At 38.0% G+C, this 21389-nt stretch overlaps 1 protein-coding gene across 1 annotated transcript in view; it reads right to left on the bottom strand.

Moving 5' to 3' along the window:
* LOC126335984 (dynein beta chain, ciliary-like) overlaps window positions 1–21389 on the bottom strand; it is a 782187-nt gene that overhangs the window by 640292 nt on the left and 120506 nt on the right. Inside the window, exons 12-13 of the mRNA XM_049999461.1 lie at window positions 8292–8484; window positions 6378–6514 (exon numbers count right to left, since the gene is read on the bottom strand). Coding sequence (XP_049855418.1) covers window positions 6378–6514; window positions 8292–8484 — 330 coding nt within the window. The remainder of the gene's footprint in view (window positions 1–6377; window positions 6515–8291; window positions 8485–21389) is intronic.

The raw sequence follows: 21389 nt of genomic DNA, 5'->3' as shown, positions 1-21389 counted from the left end.
CTTCATTCGAGTTTGACTGGATCCACAATCAGTTCAATATGATAATTACAGACCATTTGTTAACAGCAGAACACAAAGAACTAAAAGTGAGCTAATAGACCTCTCAAGTGACAGAACACTTTGAAATGAATTTAAATTGAAGTATCTTGAAAATTTTTGGGAAGACTTGAAATGAATATCCCAATTCAGCAAGATGGACAATAGATGTGTTATTACCCTTCACATCAACTTACTGGTCTGAGTCACCATTTTCTACAATGACATTATCAAGACAAAACACTGGTCTTGACTGCAATTGAAAGAGGATCTGTGAGATGCTATTTCAAAGATGCAACAAAGATTTGATCTGATTTATTCACAAATTCAAGCACAAACATCACACCAGATTTGGAAATGTCAGAAAAGTTCCAGATATTGAACCTTGGGCATTTTTACTCTTGATTATTTCCTTTCTGGTTGATCAGTTTGAATATAACAGTTTTTGAACTGTCATTTAAATGTTGAATATTGTTTTATCATCAAACTCACTCTCTCTCTCTCTCTCTCTCTCTCTCTCTCTCTCTCTCTCTCTCTCTCACACACACACACACACACACACACACACACACACACCACACACACTTTCACACAAACAAACACAACTGTCGCACACAAACCTCACCACTACCTACATGCTCTGAGAGAAAAATGGAGAAACGGCAGTGACTAGCATAGTGAAACTTGGAGCTGGAACACACCATGTCATAGACACTGGTCTTCAGATGAACACAATACAGGATAATGACTTTATAGTATGTATAGCAGGTTCGAATGACATAGCTAAAAATGAAGCCGATGTCTGCATTAAAACGCTACAGAACTTTCTAGAAGTGAATAAATCTATGAACACAATAGTAGCTAGCCACTGTGCCTCATAGACACGACCTAATCTACAGATTGCGTGTTAATAAAGAAATTAGGAAAACTAACATCAAAATTAAGAAATTGTGTGCAGAATACCCAAAGTGCGATGTACTGGACATAAGTAAACTACATCGAAACCTACACACCAAACACGGAATGCACCTTAATTACGACGGAAAAAGTGTTATGTGCGATCACATCACTGAAATAATTAAAGAAAGACTATTACAAAATAGATCTGTCTATCAGCTTCCTGAAAGACTTACAGGCAAAAATGAGGAAAGCAAATTTGACAAGAACAAAGAAAGCAGGGAAGAGGAGACATCAGAAGATCCACAAAGGACTGCAGCAGCTACACCAGTAAGAGTTAATTTAAGATCAAGGCAGAATATACCCAAGAAAGAGGATTTTTTCTATCTCCCTCTGAGAAAAGAAAAAAACTTAGCATCATCAAACAAGTTAAAGGTACACCATAAAACTTGCAAAGGACTCCATCAGCAAATTGTAGTAAATAAGGTAAAGTCTGAACCTCCTCACCAATGTATAAAAAAATTAAACAAAAAAAAATCTTGATATATAAGTATACATCCATAATGTACAAGGGCTCAAAACCAAACTTAATGAATTAGAAATTTTGTTATCAAGTGGAAGTGAACTGTCAGATACACAGATATTATGCATTAATGAACATTTCATGAGGACTTTTGAAATAGAAAGTGTTGTGATACCAAATTTTAAACTCGTAGGTCACTTCTCAAGTACATCTTACAAAGGTGGAGGTAGTTACATATTTGTAAAAGACAACATCACTGCTACACCTCTTGATATTTGCAATTCGTATAGTATTGAGAAAGATATAGAACTGTCAGGTGTAAAGCTTACAGATCTAAATGTTCATATAATAGCACTTTACAGGTCACCCTCTGGTAACATAGGGACTTTCTACAAAAATCTAGCACCAGTAATAGAAAATCTAAGTAAAAGAAAATCATTTAGTGTTCTAATATGTGGTGACTATAATATAGATTTTCTCTCAGAAAACTCTGGCCATCTAAGCATTAAAAATTTTATTACAGCTACAACCTAGACCTAATGGTTAACACTCCAACCATGATAACAAATCACAGTACCACTTGTCTGGATCAAGTAACAAGCAATATAAATTGTACTGTATCCTCCGTCAAACTAGGATTTTCAGACCACAATGCATTAATTATGGAGGTTTGGTTGCAAAATAACAGTCACGAACACAATAAAATCACTGTACAGAGGAGAAACTTCAATAAAACCCACATGCATACTTTCCTCTTTGATATACAAAATGAAAACTGGCAAAATGTATATGAGGCTCAAACAGTAGACAGCAAATATGAAGCATTCTTGGATATTTTCTGTTATTATTTTAATTGCCACTTTCCCTTACAAACAAAATGTATCAACAAAGATAGAAAACTCTCCAGCTGGATCACCCCAGGAGTCATTAGATCATCACAAACAAAAAGAGAACTTTCTTACATTAGCAAATCCAAGCTAGGCAGTAGTGGAGCATTAAGTCATACTTTACTCTATATAAAAAGATATTAAGGAACGTAGTAAATGCAGCCAAAAGCTACAGAATGATAACTACCTCAAATTGTCATCAAATAAGAGCAAAAGCATGTGGCAACTTATTAATATGAATACTAATAGAGGAAAACAACTACAAAGTGATATTAGCTTAAAAATAAATGGAAAATTCTCCAGTGGGAAAGAAACAGCAGAGGAATTCAATAACTACTTTACAGAAACAGTAGAAAACCTGGCTAACCATCTTAAAAATTGCTGTCCCTTACAACTAGAATCAATCTTATGCTCTGAGACTCTATTTTTAAGGCCTACATCTGAAATTGAAATAGAAAAGACACTTCATAGCAAAATTTTAAAAAAATAATCTGCTGGACAAGATCAAATTCCATGCTTCCTCCTTCATAATTGCAGTAATTTTATCAATAAACCCCTAACCCACATAATAAACTTCTCATTCATGAATGGTGCATTTCCTGGTATGCTCAAAATTGCAAAAATTATACCTGTCCACAAAAAAGGAAGCAAAGAGGATCCCAGTAATTATCGACCCATTGCACTGCTTTCAACTTTTAGTAAAGTATTTGAATATATAATGGCCACCAGAATCATGTCCTTTCTAGACAAAGAAAATATCCTGTCACCTGCTCAGTTCGGCTTCCAAAGTAAGAAAGCTACAACTGATGCAATACAAGAATTTCTAGATCATGCACTGGAGCTTCTGGGCAAAAAACTCCCAGCCATAGGTATCTTCCTAGATCTAACAAAGGCCTTCGACATGGTTAATCATAGTATACTTTTGCAAAAGATGCATTCCTATGGAATAAGAGGAAATGCCTATGATTGGTTTAAAAGCTATCTGGAAGATCGACAGCAGTATGTCGAATTAAATGAAACTAAGCTCTCAGGTACAGCTAGCACTGTACATTCCTCCATACATACCATAAAGCAAGGCATTCCCCAAGGCTCCGTCCTGGGCCCCTTGCTGTTCTTACTTTACATAAATGACCTTCCTCACAGCTTACCAGACACAAAAACCCTTTCGTTTGCTGATGACACCTCTGTACTCATATCTGCACCCGAACAAATTCTCCAACCTAATATAGATAGGACCACAGATCAAATAAGTCGATGGCTTCAAAGTAACAGGCTGCTTCTTAATGCAAAAAAGACAATTGGAATAACCTTCCACACTGCCCAAAACAGAAGTCCATTACTACCTACTATACCACTGGAAAAAAATAATGTTAAACTTGAAAATGAAATAAAATTTTTGGGTGTCACTATTACTGATACGCTCACATGGAAAAGGCACATTGACGTTACCAGCACAAAGCTTAGTAAAGTATGCTTCATGATTAGATCAATAAGAAATATCACTAACACAAGTACCCTAACCACAATGTACCATGCACTCTTTCACTCTGTACTTAACTATGGAATCATCTTCTGGGGCCAAAATTCTGAATCAATTAAGATATTCAAACTGCAAAAGAAGATAGTCAGAACAATTATGTTCAAAAAACAAAGAGACACATGTAAACCATTATTTAAGAAACTAAATATTTTGCCCCTCCCATGCCAATACATACTAGAATTATTATTCTTTACCAAAAAAAATATCAACAAAATTAGCAAAAATATGGATTACCACGATTATGACACAAAATCAAAAACCTCTCTAAGAACACTTCCCCACTCAACAAAACTGTACAGTGATGGTGTCAAGTGCATGGGAATAAAATTATATAACCATCTTCCAACTTTTATACAAGAAATCCAAGAAAGAAAGAAATCAAACAGACAGTGAAATCTCTTTTAATAAAAGATTGCTTTTATACCAACCAGGAATATTTGGAATCAAAATTGTCTTAAAGCATGATAATGTATCAAAGCTGAATGTTGTTAAGTCAATTTTGTCACATCATGTAACAATTCTCTGTAAAGCTGTAACTTAAAGTAACATAATTTGTAGGCAATGTAAAATAATCATTCTTCTGTGTGCTTGTTTACTGTTTTAGACTCCTGTAAACTGTATATTTGTATTGACTTATCCAGTATCAGTTGTACAAGCCATTGTGCTGATTTGATCTATGGGACAAATAAATAAAAAATAAATAAATAAACCTACACTCACACATACACACTTTCACACAAACAAGCACACCTGCCGCACACATAACTCACCACTACCTCTGGCTGCACCAGCCAGAATGCAACTGTCACATTTAATAAAAGCAGCAGTCTGCAATGGGGCAGGCAAGAGGAAAGGATAGCAGGGTATGGAGAGAGAATAGCAGTGGCTTGTGGAGCATGCAGGGACTAGGTGGTGGCAGGATAAGGGTGCCAGGTGCAGTGTCAGGAGGCTGTGAGGAAAGGAGGGGGAGGGGTGATGGGAAGTGGAACAGGGAGGAGAAGAGAAGGGAAAAAGACTGCTGGGTGCACTGGCAAAGAGCAATGAACAATGAGGGTAGTGGACACGAAATGGGACTAGGTGATAGGACAAAGAGGGTGGAGACTATTGGGTGGAGGGTATGGGGAGACTAGAACACCGTAGGTTGAGGCCAGGATAATTTTGCTTGCAGAGAATGTGTTGTAAAGATAAGTCCCATCTGACCAGTTTAGAGAAACTGGAGGTGGGCAGGTGGATCCATATGGCTCGAGTTGTGCAGCAGCCGTTGAAATCAAGCATGTTTTGTTCAGCTACAGATTGTGGCACAGAGTGGTCCACTTTGCTCTTGGCCACAATTTGGTGGGGACCATTCATTCTAATGGACAGCTGGTTGGTAGTCATAAAAAGCTGTCCAATGATTGCACAGATCTGGTATTAACATTGCTGCTTTCACAGATGGCCTGCCCTCTGATGGGGTAGGACAAGCCTCTGACAGGATTGTGATAGGGAGCACTGGGTGGATGGATTGGGCAGGTCTTACACCTGGGTTTTCCAGAGGTACATGATCCCCGTCGCAAGGAGTTGGTTATTGAGTGTGGAATAATGATGGACAAGGACATTGTGGGTATGCGATAGAACACCACTTTAGGATGGGAGGGAACGATCTTGGGTAGTATGTCCCTCATTTCAGGGCATGATGATAGATAATCAAAGCCCTGACAAAGGATGTGGTTTAGTTGTTCCAGTCTGGGGTGGTACTGGGTCATGAATGGGACTCTCCTTTGTACCTGCTTCTTGGGGTGATGGGAGGATTGGGGTTGTGTGTAGATTATGGCATGGGAACTGATTTGTGAACTAATTTGTAAAAGAATATGTAGTGAAATACACACATTTCCTCAGTTCCATTAATTGCACATTGCATACATGGTTATTTATAAACTAGCTGTAATTGTTAATTTTCACCCCCTTTTAATTATTCTTATATATGATCATTTTTGAAAAAAGAAATGTTTACTTATGATGTGCTCAAAGGACACTATTATAACAATTAGACAAAAGTAGGAGGGGGTTGGGGTACAAAATGATTTATGTTGCAGATGAGAGTGCACTGGAATAAGATTGAGAACCTCGCCTATAGCTGACTGATGTGTGATAGCAGAAAAAAGTATTTAGTATAGCTTTTAAGCTCTTGCTCTTTCTCTGGTAGAAGAACCCACATACACATGTGCAACCACACAGACACCCAAATGCACACCAGCAACTGCTGGTGTGTGTGTTTGGATGTGTGTATGGTTGCACATGTGAATATGTGTTCTTGTACTACAAAAGAGCAAGGGATTGAAAGCTAGTCCAATTATTAGTATTTAACTGACACACTACTATTTCTCAACAGGTATATGTTGCATACTTCTGATATTACAGTACATTTCTAAATACGTTTTGGTACACCAAAAACTACGTTATTGATTTAGAATTCTTGGCATTAGCTAACTTCATTTAGACTGGTTTCATAACTTACGAGTTAATGCAAGCATTCAGGCTGAATATCCACTGTCTAAATGTTTCATCTCTCTGATGCAAGTTGATGGCCTCCTCAGGGATCCCATCTTTCCCCAGCATCTTTAAGTATCTCACTTCTCGGAGAAGTATTACAAGCTGAAATATTAATGAAAATCATCTTAAATTTCTAACAAATATGCCTTGTCTCTACTAACAGTCTTTTATGTTAAGAGCTCTTCTCTTCATTATTCTGTAGTTTGAGAAAACAATGACAAACAACCATCAGAAATAAATACAGCCACTGATTCAAGAATACTAATACATTTAAAAGTAAGCGAGCATGAACAGCTTAACCAGAAGTAGAAAATTTTATTGACTGGGGAGAAATCATCATATTCCATATAAATGTGAATGACCTTCCATGTAACATTAATCAACTAGAACTGGTACTTTTTGAAGACATTATTAATGTTGTAATAATAATAATAATAATAATAATAATAATAATAATAGCGTGTGACGAGGGCCTCCCGTCAGGTAGACTGTTCATCTGGTGCAAGTCTTTCGATTTGACGCCACTTCGGCGACTTGCGCATCGATGGGGATGAAATGATGATGATTAGGACAACAACACAACACCCAGTTCCTTAGCGGAGAAAATCTCCGACCCAGCCGGGAATCGAACCCAGGCCCTTAGGATTGACAGTCCGTCGCGTTGATCACTCAGCTACCGGGGGCAGACAATGTTGTAATAAATCTCATTAGAGAGAAAGAAACAAAAGAGATAGTTAGTGATGTTTTTCAAACACTCTGAAAACACACTCTCTCTAAATTTTTAGAAAACATGCAATGGTATATTGAGTTCTGTGCAACAAAGAAGAGTCATACCAAGAACTGATGTAGGACTTGAGCTGAAGTTAGTAAAAGGGTAAAATGCTCCAAGTTTTTTGGTGTACATATTGATGAAACTTAGAAGAAGTGTATTATTGAGCTGGTAAACAATTTGTCTCTCTGTCTAATTCCTAACATTGCAAACAATAATTGCTAATGTTGGAAACAAACAAATCAACCGCCTAAGACATTCAGCACATTTACACTCAATAATGTTTATGGAATAATTTTCTGGGGTAACTTACAAATAAAAAGAAAGTACTGATTGCACAACAGTGAACAGTAACAATAATATGTGGTCTTCATCTGTGATCATCATGTTGGTACCTCTTCAAGGAGTTAGGCATTTAGACTCCACATCCTCACACATATATTCATAAATAATCCATCACAATTTGAGAAGAAAAGCAGTGCACATACCTACAACACTAGTGGAAAAAATCTGATTTATTACCCAGTAATTAAGCTGACACTGACTTAGAAAGCAGATCAATATGCAACAATAATTTTTTTCATTATTTCCCAATAACATAAAATGTCTTACAGGAAGCAAAGCAAGTTTTAAATGTAACCTAAAATCACTTCTTCTGTGCAACTCTTCCTCATCCATGGCCGAATTGTTATTTAAACACAGGTGTGTTTAATAGTTGTGTGAGTAAGACTATTGAAAAATAATATGTTCATTAATGTTAAAAATAAAACTGACTCATTCCACATAACACTGATAGAAGAATGATTCATATGATCTATGGAACATGAAACTAACCAACTAATTTATTTTTAAAATAAGTTCTCCATGTGCTTGAGAAAGTTGCAATTGGAGAAAAAATTTCTTTTCAGTGAAAGGCTCAACAGTCCTTTAGTAATGAAGACCAACTGAAATCTACATTTTAGCAAATGGATACAACTACAATGATTAAGGCAATTACACTAATTTGAATTTGCGACAACAAATAAAATATATTTATTACTTACTGAAGTGGTAAGGAGTGAAGATGGTGGGTGTGTATCATTAATATAAATCCCTACTTGTAACACTTACTTCTTCACTGAAGTTTAAGTTCAGAGTAAAACCCTTCTTTCTTGTTAATATGGTTTTATTTAGATTTTCTGCACAGATGTTAGGAACTGTGGTCATCCAATTAGTGAAAATATAATCTTCAAATGAATCAAGAGACTCAAATAAATTATCACATCTTCTTATGAGGTTTGTTGCTTCTTCAGACTTCCTCATTCTGCAACAAGACAACAAATTCATGATACCCAGTCATAAAAATAGCAGCTTATTATACAAACTAACACTGTACAGTTTTTTTCGAGATTATGTTTTTGCTTTTTTGCAAATAACATGAAGATGCAGTGCACAGCACACCTTTGCTCTAAACTGAAGAAGGGAATTCTGCCTGAACACACCATTCAGTCCTGTAATCAGCACGACCTCAGGCGTCACTGGTAGACCCTGTTCTACTTCCACCTCTGCCCATATTCCAGTCTTCTGTCCAACCCCCACTCACAATTTATTACTTTTCAATGCTATACTCTCACATATTACATTGGCTTATAGCTCTATGGCTCTCCATTTCACTGTTTTCTCGGCATTCACTCACCCTCTGTACCTATATTCTATTCTATCCCACACCACCTCTAACCCCAGCTAGCTGTCGCCCAATATGCAACTGTGGTAACTTTCCTTTGCAACCATATTCTAAACATTTTCCCCCACTGTCCCTCCCTCTTACTAGACTTAGCCCCATCTGTCACTCATCTCTTCCATGATCTCCTTCATCAATAAACTCAGCCCAGTTTAAATGTTCGAGTTCTTGTTTATGCATATACAAACTGCTCAATGCCTTCACTTTTTGGTGAGCATTTATCTTTACTAGTGCCTTTGTCTGTATTCCACCCTTAATTTCCCATTTTCATATTAAAGTAGTTGATCTGTTCGATAATTTGACCACATATAAACCTTTGTAGAGAAACTGTTCATTATTCTGACGAGCCTTAACATGCAGGTCCGTTCTAGAAAGTGGTGTGTGTTTTTGGAATGAAGTATAACATCAATCAAGGAAAAATCCAGGATGGGATAACAACAATATTATGAAAAGGATAGATCACCATTCACCATATAGAGCATACACTGAGTCACAGAGAGGCACAAGTGAAAGATTGCTGTAAATTTAAGCTTTAAGCCAAAAGGCTTTCTTCTGGAGTAGAAAACATGCACACATTCAAATAAGCACAATCCACACACACACAACCACTGGTTCCAGCCACTGTAGACTGCAACTATGCAGCAATATGGCATTTGTGGTGGAGAGTAAGGAGGAGCCACAGGCAGGGACAGTGAGATGTAGCAATGTAAGGGTTGGGCACAGCTGACGGGTTGGGACAGCGTAGTGCTGCAAGGTGCAGTCAGGGGGTTTGTGAGGGAAGGAGGGGGGGAGGTGCGGGGGGGGGGGGGGTGCACCTACCAGCACTATCCTGTCTCCAACATGTCTCTGCACACTCTTGCAGGCAGCACAGCATCTTTCCCCAACCCTTACCTTGCTAACCCTTACCATCCCTACCTGTGGCTCCTCCTTACTCTCCTCCATGCATGCCATATTGCTGCTCCCATCAGGCATAGTTGTAGACCATAGTTCAGTCACAGCAGCCAGAGATGGTAGTCACATGTGTACAAGTTGGGCTTTTGTGAATGTATGTGTGCTTCCAACTTCAGAAGAAGGCCTTTGAGCCAAAAGCTTAATGTATAGAAGTCTTTTCACTGTGCCCTCTGCAACTCAATGTCTTTTCTACATGGTGAGTATGAATCTATCAGACATATTTTGATGTCTGCTTGTGTCTGTGTATGTATGGATGGATATGCGTGTGTGTGTGTGTGTGTGTGTGCGCGAGCATATACCTATCCTTTTTTCCCCCTAAGGTAAGTCTTTCCGCTCCCGGGATTGGAATGACTCCTTACCCTCTGCCTTAAAACCCACATCCTTTCATCTTTCCTTTTCCTTCCCTCTTTCCTGACGAAGCAGCCGCCGGTTGAGGAAGCTCAAATTCTGTGTGTGTGTTTGTGTTTTATTCATTGTGCCTATCTACCGGCACTTTCCCGCTTGGTAAGTCTTGGAATCTTTGTTTTTAATATATTTTTCCCATGTGGAAGTTTCTTTCTATTTTATTTACCTTTCATAATATTGTTATATGTCATAGGAAAAAGGACACATTCACATGTCGAAGTAGGGATAGGATTTTTTTTATTAAAGAAGTAATAACATCTCAGTACATGGTCTGCTACATGGATTTGAAGATAGCTGCAGTAAATATCATCATACCTCATACAAATTCTCTCTCTCTCTCTCTCTCTCTCTCTCTCTCCCTCTCTCTCTCTCTCTCTCTCTCTCTGTGTGTGTGTGTGTGTGTGTGTGTGTGTGTGTGTGTGTGTGTATGTGTGAGAGAGAGAGAGAGAGAGAGAGAGAGGGGGGGGGGGGGGGGGGGGAGGTTCTCGAACAGGAACACGCGCGCGCATGTGTGCCCGCACACGTGAGTGGTGCACACTGAGACAGCATCAAATTCAACCTGTATCTAAAAAGTCAGAATTGAGATCCGGAATAGTAAAAAAAAATATGCTACAAAGAAATATCCTATGGGAGTTCTAAATGAGGTGGTGCTCTTTGCATATTAGCCTTCCAAAATATGTGAGACTGAGACTAACTGATACTGAAACATTACTCAGTAAAACATTTTCTACAGTCTACTCTAAATATGACAAAAGTGTTCTTATCAATGAAGTAGGCATGGATTTGCAACGTACAAAATCATCATATAACCCTCTTCTTGTAAAACTAATAAGATTTCAAATAAATGTCTTACAATGGGACATTCAAACACTTTGTTTTGTGGAAGAATGAGCTAAACTTTGACTAGCAAGAACGCACACAAACTACATGAACGGGAAGGACAAGTTGGAAATATAAAACAAAGGGTAGATGCATGCATAAGACTTCCCACCAAATTGAGGAAGCCCACAACATGAAACTTCCTAATTTACCCATTGTTGTTTAATTGAAAGATTCTAGCTGTGACTCCAGTAGCACTTAGAAACTAATTTTGCTATTGTTGCAGTGTTTAATTCTTATGAAAGGTTTTCTGCAAAGTTATAACACAGAATTGTAATTTGCTAATTTTTACAGCAGCCTGAATTTTGTGCATATAAGAACATTCCTGGCAGCACATACATTGTTGCCAGTTTTCAAATGTGGAGTGCTAAGTGCTGCAGGCAAAAACAGTAGCACTGTACAGAGCTGTGTCAACAATGACATGTTGCCATAGAGATGGTTACAAATTCGCGTAACGTTATTGGTAGAGGTACGCCCACAAAGTTGTTGCGCACAGTCCACTAAAACTGACAGGGATCAACTTATGCTGACTCAAATATAGTTTAACCACAAAATTTGAGACTTCTTGGTAGATTAAAACTATGCCCTCAAAACTTCACTCTGTCATACCTCTTTACCTCGATTCCAAAGAGGTACTGGCAGAAGTAAAGCTCTGAGGATGGATCTTGAGTCACCCTAGGATAGCTCAGTCGGTAGAACACCTGTCCTTGAAAGACAAAGTTCTCTGGATTTGAGTCTCAATCCAGTATATAGTTTTAATCTGCCAGGAAGTTTCAAATCGGCGTTCTTTATGATGCAGTCAAAATTCAATATCTACCACAAAAACATTTGATGATTTCATTGGATTCATGTCAGAGTTTTGAGCATTTTCTTCCAACTACAGTAACAAAAACAAAGTAGGAGAAGCTATTAATAGCAGCAGTGCTACTAATTTATATATGATGTTATTGTCTGTGGATATGAAATTTAACCACACAGCTATGCACTTGTTTTACAGATAGGTTTCAAAGCATTACAGCTTCATTCCCAGCACAAAAAATTCATCTGTGATTGTACAAGGTGAGTAAACGGACAACATTACTAATAAATTCCAGTGACAAGTGTGAAAACAATACAAGTGAACTGAAAAACAGCAAAAGCTGATTTGTGTGTACATGAAACAACAGTGATGAAAATTACAAACTTCTGTAATGAGACACATTAGACGAACCTCATGGCAATACTAAGTGACAAGTAAATATCCTATAGACCATCACAAAAATTACTTAAGATCAGAGATAAAACTGCATATTAATTTCAAGATTTCTTTAAATGTTTGAGTAGTTCAAGGGATCAATGAGATACAAACATAGTAAGTAATGAAAATAATTGGTTAGGGATATATTTGCAAGTGTAGTCACAATATTTTATTTTTCTGTGAACATCCAATGCATTTCGGAGCTAAGACTGAATTTTCAATGAATGTGGTGATGTTTTTGAGTGCTACATCTGCTTCAGGTCATCATCTAGACATAAATAAACAACACAGTTTGTAATTTCATGAGGAAAGCATCTTAGACAAGATTAACCAACAAATGAAGTATTATTAGTGGTTACCTGCATTTAACCAAAAAATCTTTATCTTCTGCATTGGTAAAAAGCTTCCTCGCTTGAATTTGTATGTAAAATGATTTAATATGTATTAGAACACTACAATTTTCAAACAATTCATATTAATTTGTGATTCAAGAATTTATTAATGTAGCAAATGACGAATTATTTTTGTTTGTTTGAACAGATGGAATAAAATAAAATAAAATTGTCAAAATGTGTGGAAGTTAAAAATACTTATGCTTAACTGAAATTTAATTTTTGAGTTAAAATACTTTCAGTATCTTACACATCCCTTTTCATCAAGTGTTATAATTATAAACATCTGAAAAATTCTCAGGTTCGCCACAGATAGCAGTCTTTCATAAAACACCTCATCTTTATGCAATAGTGGTGTTTATTTATGACATATGTTTCATCATTTCCACAAAAGGCATTGTGTCCTCAATGGATGCTATGAAATAGTGTACAGTTCTGTTTGACCTAACATTTTACACAAATAAAATGGTACATACTGTTATATTAAATTGGTGCGTTAGTCTGCAGCAATTTTGTTTTGCATGTTGGTATTTTGGTTGTTATGGGTTTATTTACTGACTGCCATTTTTTATTTGTAGTTCACTGTTGCTACCTGAGTTCACATATTGTCATTTTGTAATCTGGAAATAGCTAGTGGAGCTGTGGACACAAGAAAATGGAAGCCAAGTGGAGAAATATGAACATTCTGGCATATTCTTCTGTTTTAGCTCAACAGAGGGGTTAACAGCAGCACAGGCAACAAGAAACATTTGTGCTGTGTATGGGGATAATGTCATTGGACAGAGCATGACCAGAAAATGGCTTTCTCATTTTAAGGAGGATCGTTCTGACATTAGTGACTCTCCACATTCAGGATAACCAGTTGTTGATGAAGATCATTTAAACTCTTAATCCACAATGATAGACATCAGTGTACTTGAGAACTGGTAAATGTGATGAACTGTGATCATTCCACCATTGCACTAATTTGCGCCTAATGGGGAAGGTACAAAAATCAGTTGTATGGGTACTGCAAGCTCTAAGCTATACCCAAAAAAAATTATGGGTGGCCCTATGAGATCTCTGCATGCTCACCATTAACTGGCTCATGAACAACACCGACTATTCCTATCCTGTGTCATTACTGATGACAAGAAATGGTCCTTTATGCTAACATAAAGATAAGAAAGGAATGGTTAGCCCAAAAAAGCACCAATTCCCTACACAAAGACCTGAAAGTATTAACAAAACAATAATATTATGCATGTGGTGGAACAGCACTGGTGTGGTGCACTACAAACTGCTTCCTCAAAGTGTAACCATCGCTACTGACATTTATTGTCAACTACTGAGATGTCTTGTAGATGCAATCTACGAAAAATGACCGAAGACTGCACTCCATGATAATGCCTGCCCACATTCTTCTAGACCGACAAAAACCACTATCACAATAGCTGGTGTAGGAATTCATTCCACATCCATCTTATTCACCTGTTCTTTTGCCCACAGATTTTCACCTTTTCCACTCTCCATTCAACAACCTTCAAGGAACTTTCTTTCCCTATGAAAATGTGCTCCAGACATGGCTTGAAGAGTTCCTCGCCTCAAAGGCACGTCATTTCTACAGTCGGAGAATCGAAAAGTTACCCCAGCATTGGAAGAGTATTGTAAGTAGTGAAAGAGAATTTATTACTGATGACTAAAGTCTCTATTATGTGTACCTGTTGTGTTTATTAAACACTTATGGAAAAACACTATTAACTTATACATGAACCAAATAATTTTCTTGCCTTGATGCCAGTGCTTCCTCCCAAGTGGTCACAAGTTGAAACATGTATTTCCACTTCATGTATGAAATTTTGGCACATATTTTTTTATTGAAATTGTCAGTTTCTTTTCCTTTCCAGACTCTGATCCATGTTACACGTTCACTGATGTTCAAGTAATCAATAAACAAGATCATCATGTTAGCTGTAATAGTTATGAAGGAAGAACTGTTTACTTCCTTGGTTTCTGTTTCCTTGTCTGTATGCAGACGCACTGTTAGTCTCCTGCCTACAATTTATTGTTTTTCCTTCCTCCCTGTGTTTACTGTGTATGGGCATTGAGGCTCTCTGGTGGAGACAGGTGACAGGATGAGGCTCTTGCAACTCGAACACCCCTGAGACCTTTATTTACTTTGCAGAAGTTTATTATAGAAGACCCGTGCCAATTGGCACTGAGTGGTGGGTACTGAATCAAAGGACCATATGGCATGACACAGGGACAAGGTGTAGCCAGCAACTGCTAAGTCTGGCTCACCTCATCAGTGAGGCAACTTGGCAACTCATGCATTTGTTGGCTGATTGTGCTGGCTCAGCTGTAGCCAAGGCAGCTCAGATAGGCTAAGACACAGACAAGGCTGGCTGGTGGATAGCCCCAGTGTGTGGCAGTGGAGGCATCTGGGTGTGAACCCCAAAACTCAGTCTGGCTGGTGGCACCTAGCATTACCAGACACCTAGTGGTTCAGTGGCTCGGAGGGCCTAAGTTTCAGCCTTGGCCCATTAGTGATAGGACTGGAACCCCAGGCAGGTGAGCCTGCCAAGATGGTGGCATAGCCATGATAGCCTCACAGTGGAATCCCACACTGCAGTAGATACCACCTCAATGAGTAACTGAATCTGTGCCTAGCCTGGCCACCCAGCACTTGCATGTGAAAGGGCAGTCTTGTTGCTGACTGGTTGCTTCAAGTCTGCCACAGTAACCCGTGCCACGGGAACTGCACCGGTCATTAGCTGGACAATCATTTTGTGGCACCTAGATGGAGGGTGTGGCAAAATGTTGCACCACTGGGTTACGGCAAGTAACATGATTACAGCAGCAGGTCCTTACCTTGGCTCACAGAACTACAAATGTTTCTATTTGTTGTTCAGTTTTTTAGTATCATTACCTATGTATCCAATATTTGTAGAAATGTGCTGGAGTGCTGCTTGATTTTGTGGATGCAAGTGAGTTGAGGTTTGGTGTACGATTGCATCAGAACTGTGAACTTTCAATAAATTTCAAATAATGGAACTGCATCTTTTAACCTGTAGCCAAATTAGAGAAAGCAAATACATCATCAGGATAGGGGGAAAAAAGAGTGTAAGTGTCATTTTAATCATGTAAAAAATTGGGACAAGAACTGTGTACTAGGCCAGCACATACCTGTCATACATGGGAAAAATGCAAAATGTATCTAGGTAACTGACACCTCAGCAATGCAACAAGAACATGCTGTTTTACAAATATTTAAAAAGCTAAAACCTGCTGGAAAATCAAAACTGTGTGTAGGACCCAGTCTGACACACAGTTTTAATCTGCCAGGAGGTTTCAAAATAATGCACATTTTGCTATAGAGTGAAAGAATCAAGCAGGAGTATTTATGTAGAGCTTGCGGTAAATGGCTATTCCAATGAGTTTGTTATAAATGGCAGACTTTCTAGAATTTTTTAAACCTAAGTAGGCACATCTAATGTACATCCACACAAATATCCTGCAAACCATTTATGGTGTCTGGTGGAGGGTATTTTGTACCACAACTAGTAGCTTACATTTCTGTTCCATTCACAAATAGAACAAGGGAAAAGCAATTGCCTACACATCTTGATATCAGTCATAACACCTCTTATCTTCATGGTCCTTATGCGAAATGTAGTTGGCTGCAATATAATTGTTTTGCAGTCAGTTTCAAGTGCTAGTTCTCCAAAAGAATGTTGTCTTCCCTCAGAGATTCCCCTAGAGTTCACATAGCATCTACATAATACTTGCGTCTTGACTTAAGCTACCAACAATAAATCTACTAGCCCATCTGTGAATGGCTTTGATGTCTTCCTTTAATACAACTTGGTGGAAATCCCAAGCACTCGAGTAATACTCAAGAATGTGTTGCACTAATGTTCTATGAGGGAGGTTTGATACATATGATAAATTTCCACGAAGGAATGGAACATTTCTATTGCACCTTCATGGTTGACAAGCTTAATCATGATTCTTCCCAGATTTGTATAAAGAATTTCAACAATGTACAGTGCACAGTTCATTGCTGATAGCCATCTGAATTGGTCAGTGAGTTGTCTGGTGATCGAAAATGGAGGAAATGGAGCTTTGTGCTGTTATTAAACATTTTCATTTGAAAGATTGGACTGCCACACAAGTCAAAACAGAACTGGATGAAATTGACATAGAGTCTGCACCATCATTGAAGACCATTTACCTATGCATAAATGAATTTAAACTCGATCAGACAAGTACCAAAGGTCACCACAAAAGAAACCATTGACAAAATCCATAACATGGTAGTGCAAGACCGCCGAATAAAAGTTAGTATTCTGGCCTGAGCTCCTGGAGTTGGCATTCATGTGTGCGTGAGATGTGCTTGCTCTTGTGTATGAATTGTTTCTCTTTTGTTGATGAAGGCTGTGGCCGAAAGCTCTGTGTAAGTATCTAAAAGATACTTGCCTGCCTGCAAGTTAATGTGTCTTCTTTATGGTAAGTAGCAATCTATCTTTTCCCATATTCTTGATAAAAAGTTTGTGAGATTGCAGGACTGCAGGTACCTCAATTGAGTGACAGCATAATATCCTGCACAGAGACATGGCTACGAACAAGCTCTAAGATAGGTCGGGGCCACTATTGCTTACACATTTCAACAGTGTCTGGCAAAGTTTAATCACAATCCACAAGACATTTTGCACTGATTTGTGACAGATGATAAAACTTGGATACATTATTACACATTGGAGTCAAAATGCCAGTCTGAACAATGGACAAAAGCTGATGAAAGTGCATCAAAGAAGGCAAATACCATTCTGTCAGCTGGTAATGTGACAGTCACTGTTTTGGAAGTTCCAAGGAATAACCCTCATAGATTACTTGGAAAAAGGCAGAACCATAACTGGACCCTATCACGCTTCATTGTTGGAATGTCTGAAATCTGCATTGGCTGAGAAAAAACCTAGTTCGGCATGTGAAAAAGTGCTCTTTCACCAGGATAATGCACCATACCACACATCATTGATAATGATGTTTGTGCATGAGCTGGGTTTTGAATTGTTTTGTCACCCATCATATTCACCAGAATTAGCCCCAAGTTATTTCTTTCTGTTATCTAACTTGAAACTTTGGCATATTGGGACGAAATTTTCATCAAATGAGGAAGTGATAGCTGCAGTCAAAGAGTATTTTGCAAGGTTTTACACAAACTGTTTTTCATATGGGATGAAAAAGGTTGAAGATCACTGGACCAGATGTATATCCCTCAACGGTGACTACATTGAAATTAATGTGAGCTGTTTAAAAAGTATATAAACAAATAAAACTTTTTTCCTTGCTTTTTACCAGACCTACCAAACCACCGCATGCATGCAGTCTCCTCTACAGATGAACCACACTCCCCTAAAATTCTTATGACAAACTTAAGTCAACCATTCACCTTCCCTTCTACTATCCTTGCCTGCCTTTCCATTTCACAGTGTTTTGCAAGGTAATGTGCAGATATTTAATGAATATGACTGTATGAAACAGCAAGCAGTGCACCACAAATGCTGTATTCCAAAATTATTGGATTGTGTTTCCCACTCTTCTGCATTAACTTAAATTTTTCTACATTTTGAGCAAGTTGTCATCCATTACATAAACTATAAATTTGCATTGATGAAAAACTGAATTGGAAAAACACATCAATGATCTGCTGAAATGGTTAGGTTCAGCTACTTACGCTGTTAGGGCTATAGCAAATTTTGATGAGAAAGATATCAGTAAATTAGCCTACTATGCCTATTTTCATTCACTGCTTTCATATGGCACCATATTTTGGGGCAATTCGTTATTAAGAGAGAAAGTATTCATTGCACTAAAGTGTGTAATCAGAATAATAGCTGGAGCCCTCCCAAGATCACCTTGCAGGCATTTATTTAAGGAACTCGGGATATTCACCGTACCTTCGCAATACATATATCCTCTTATGAAATTTGTCATTAATAACCAATCCCAATTCAAAAATAACAGTGAACTGTATAGCTACAACACTAGAACTTCACTATTCTGGATTAAATCTCACTCTGGCACAGAAAGGGGTGAATTATGCTGCCACAAAAATCTTTGGTCATTTGCCAAATAGTATTAAAAGTCTGACAGATACCCAACCAACATTTAAAATCAAATTAAAAGACTTTCTGAATGACAACTCCTTCAACTCATCAGATGAACTCTTAGATATGAAGTAGTAACTGTAAATAAATGAATAAATAATAAAAGAAAATAAAATAAAAAATTTAATTAATTCTTTTGTGTAAAGAAAGCTTAAGTTAAAAGTGACACGTTCCACATCATTACAAAGTGTCATATTCATGGTCTATGGAACAAGGATTAATGTATGTATGTATGTTTAAGTCTTCTTGTATCCCCCTACATTTGCTCAATGATGACACCATCCCATGCATCACAGTAAACAGCCTCCGATTGCTGCTCAGCCTGTCAATTAGATCATTTATGTACATGTAAAATAAGAGCATCAATTCCCTAGAGCAATCCTGATGATAGCCTTGTCTCAATTAAACATTTGATATTAAGGGCAATGTACTGGGTTATATTGTTTAACAAGTCTTTGACTGTATCAAGCACTTTCCAGAAATCTAGGAGTATGGACCCTGCCTGTTGCCCTTCCTCCTTGGTTCACAGGATGTCATGTGAGAAAACAGCAAACTGAGTTTTGCATGAGTGACACTTTCAAACTCGAAGTTCATTTGTGAGGAGAAGCTTTTCTGTCTCAAGGAAATTTATTATATTCCAACTGAGAAATTGTTCAAGAATTCTGCAGCTCACTGATGTTAAGGATGTTGGTCTATAATTTTACGGGTCTGTTATTTTACACTTCTTATATACAGGAGACACCGAGCTTTTTTCCAGTCACTTGGGGCTTGGCACTGGGCAAGAGACAATAAATGCAAGCTAAATAAGGGGCCAAGCAGTGGAGTACTCTCTGTAAAACCAAAGAAATTCCATCTCAACAGAGCAGCTTATTAGTTTTCAACTCTTTAAGTTGATTCTCTATGGCAGGGATGCCTAATATTATGTCCTCCATATAGCGAGTCTGTACAATGATCAAGTGATGGTATGTTTATATGAACCACCTGTGTGAACAATTTCTTAAATGTGAAATTTAAAACTTCAGTTTTACTTTTGCTATATTCTACGGCCACATCAGACTGGTCAACAAGTGACTGGATAGAAGCCTTAGACCCATTAACCAATTCCATGTAGGATTAGAATCTTCTCGGGTTCTCTGCCAGATCTTCCACTTACTTGGCGTAAAATACTCCAGGGGACAATATAAATCTATTTATACTTCGTCTCTAATTCCTCTATGTCCATCATACTGGAACAAAATGATCTCAATCCATTTTCAAAGTGAAATGCTATACAACTGCTTATCTGCTCTTTCTAGAAAAAATGCTCTCCTATGCTTCTTGTTGGATTTATTAACTTTAGTAACCACTGTTGCTGTTGTTGTGTTGTTGTTGTTGTTGTTGTTGTTGTTGTAGTCTTCAGTCCTGAGACTGGTTTGATGCAGCTCTCCATGCTACTCTATCCTGTGCAAGCTTCTTTATCTCCCAGTACCTACTGCAACCTACATCCTTCTGAATCTGCTTAGAGTATTCATCTCTTGGTCTCCCTCTACAATTTTTACCATCCATGCTGCCCTCCAATACTAAATTGGTGATCCCTTGATGCCTCAGAACATGTCCTACCAACCGATCCCTTCTTCTGATCAAGTTGTGCCACAAACTTCTCTTCTCCCCAATCCTATTCAATACTTCCTCATTAGTTATGTGATCTACCCATCTAATCTTCAGCATTCTTCTGTAGCACCACATTTCGAAAGCTTCTATTCTCTTCTTGTCCAAACTATTTATCGTCCATGTTTCACTTCCATACATGGCTACACCTCGTACAAATACTTTCAGAAACGACTTCCTGACACTTAAATCTATACTCGATGTTAACAAATTTCTCTTCTTCAGAAACGCTTTCCTTGGCATTGCCAGTCTACATTTTATATCCTCTCTACTTCGACCATCATCAGTTACTTTGCTCCCCAAATAGCAAAACCCCTTTTCTACTTTAAGTGTCTCATTTCCTAAACTAATTCCCTCAGCATCACCCGACTTAATTCGACTAGATTCCATTATCCTCATTTTGCTTTTGTTGATGTTCATCTTATATCCTCCTTTCAAGACACTGTCCATTCCATTCAACTGCTCTTCCAAGTCCTTTGCTGTCTCTGACAGAATTACAATGTCTTCGGCGAACCTCAAAGTTTTTATTTCTTCTCCACGGATTTTAATACCTACTCTGAATTTTTCTTTTGTTTCCTTTACTGCTTGCTCAATCTACAGATTGAATAACATCGGGGAGAGGCTACAGCCCTGTCTTACTCCCTTCCCAACCACTGCTTCCCTTTCATGTCCCTCGACTCTTATAACTGTCATCTGGTTTCTGTACAAATTGTAAGTAGCCTTTCCCTCCCTGTATTATACCCCTGCCACCTTTAGAATTTGAAATAGAGTATTCCAGTCAACATTGTCAAAAGCTTTCTAAGTCTACAAATGCTAGGAACGTAGGTT

The sequence above is a fragment of the Schistocerca gregaria genome, chromosome 2, assembly GCF_023897955.1.
Source record: "Schistocerca gregaria isolate iqSchGreg1 chromosome 2, iqSchGreg1.2, whole genome shotgun sequence".
In the NCBI taxonomy this organism is placed as follows: Eukaryota; Metazoa; Arthropoda; class Insecta; order Orthoptera; family Acrididae; genus Schistocerca; species Schistocerca gregaria.
The sequence above is the reverse complement of the archived record's forward strand: the minus strand, read 5'-3'. Positions and strand labels throughout refer to the sequence as shown.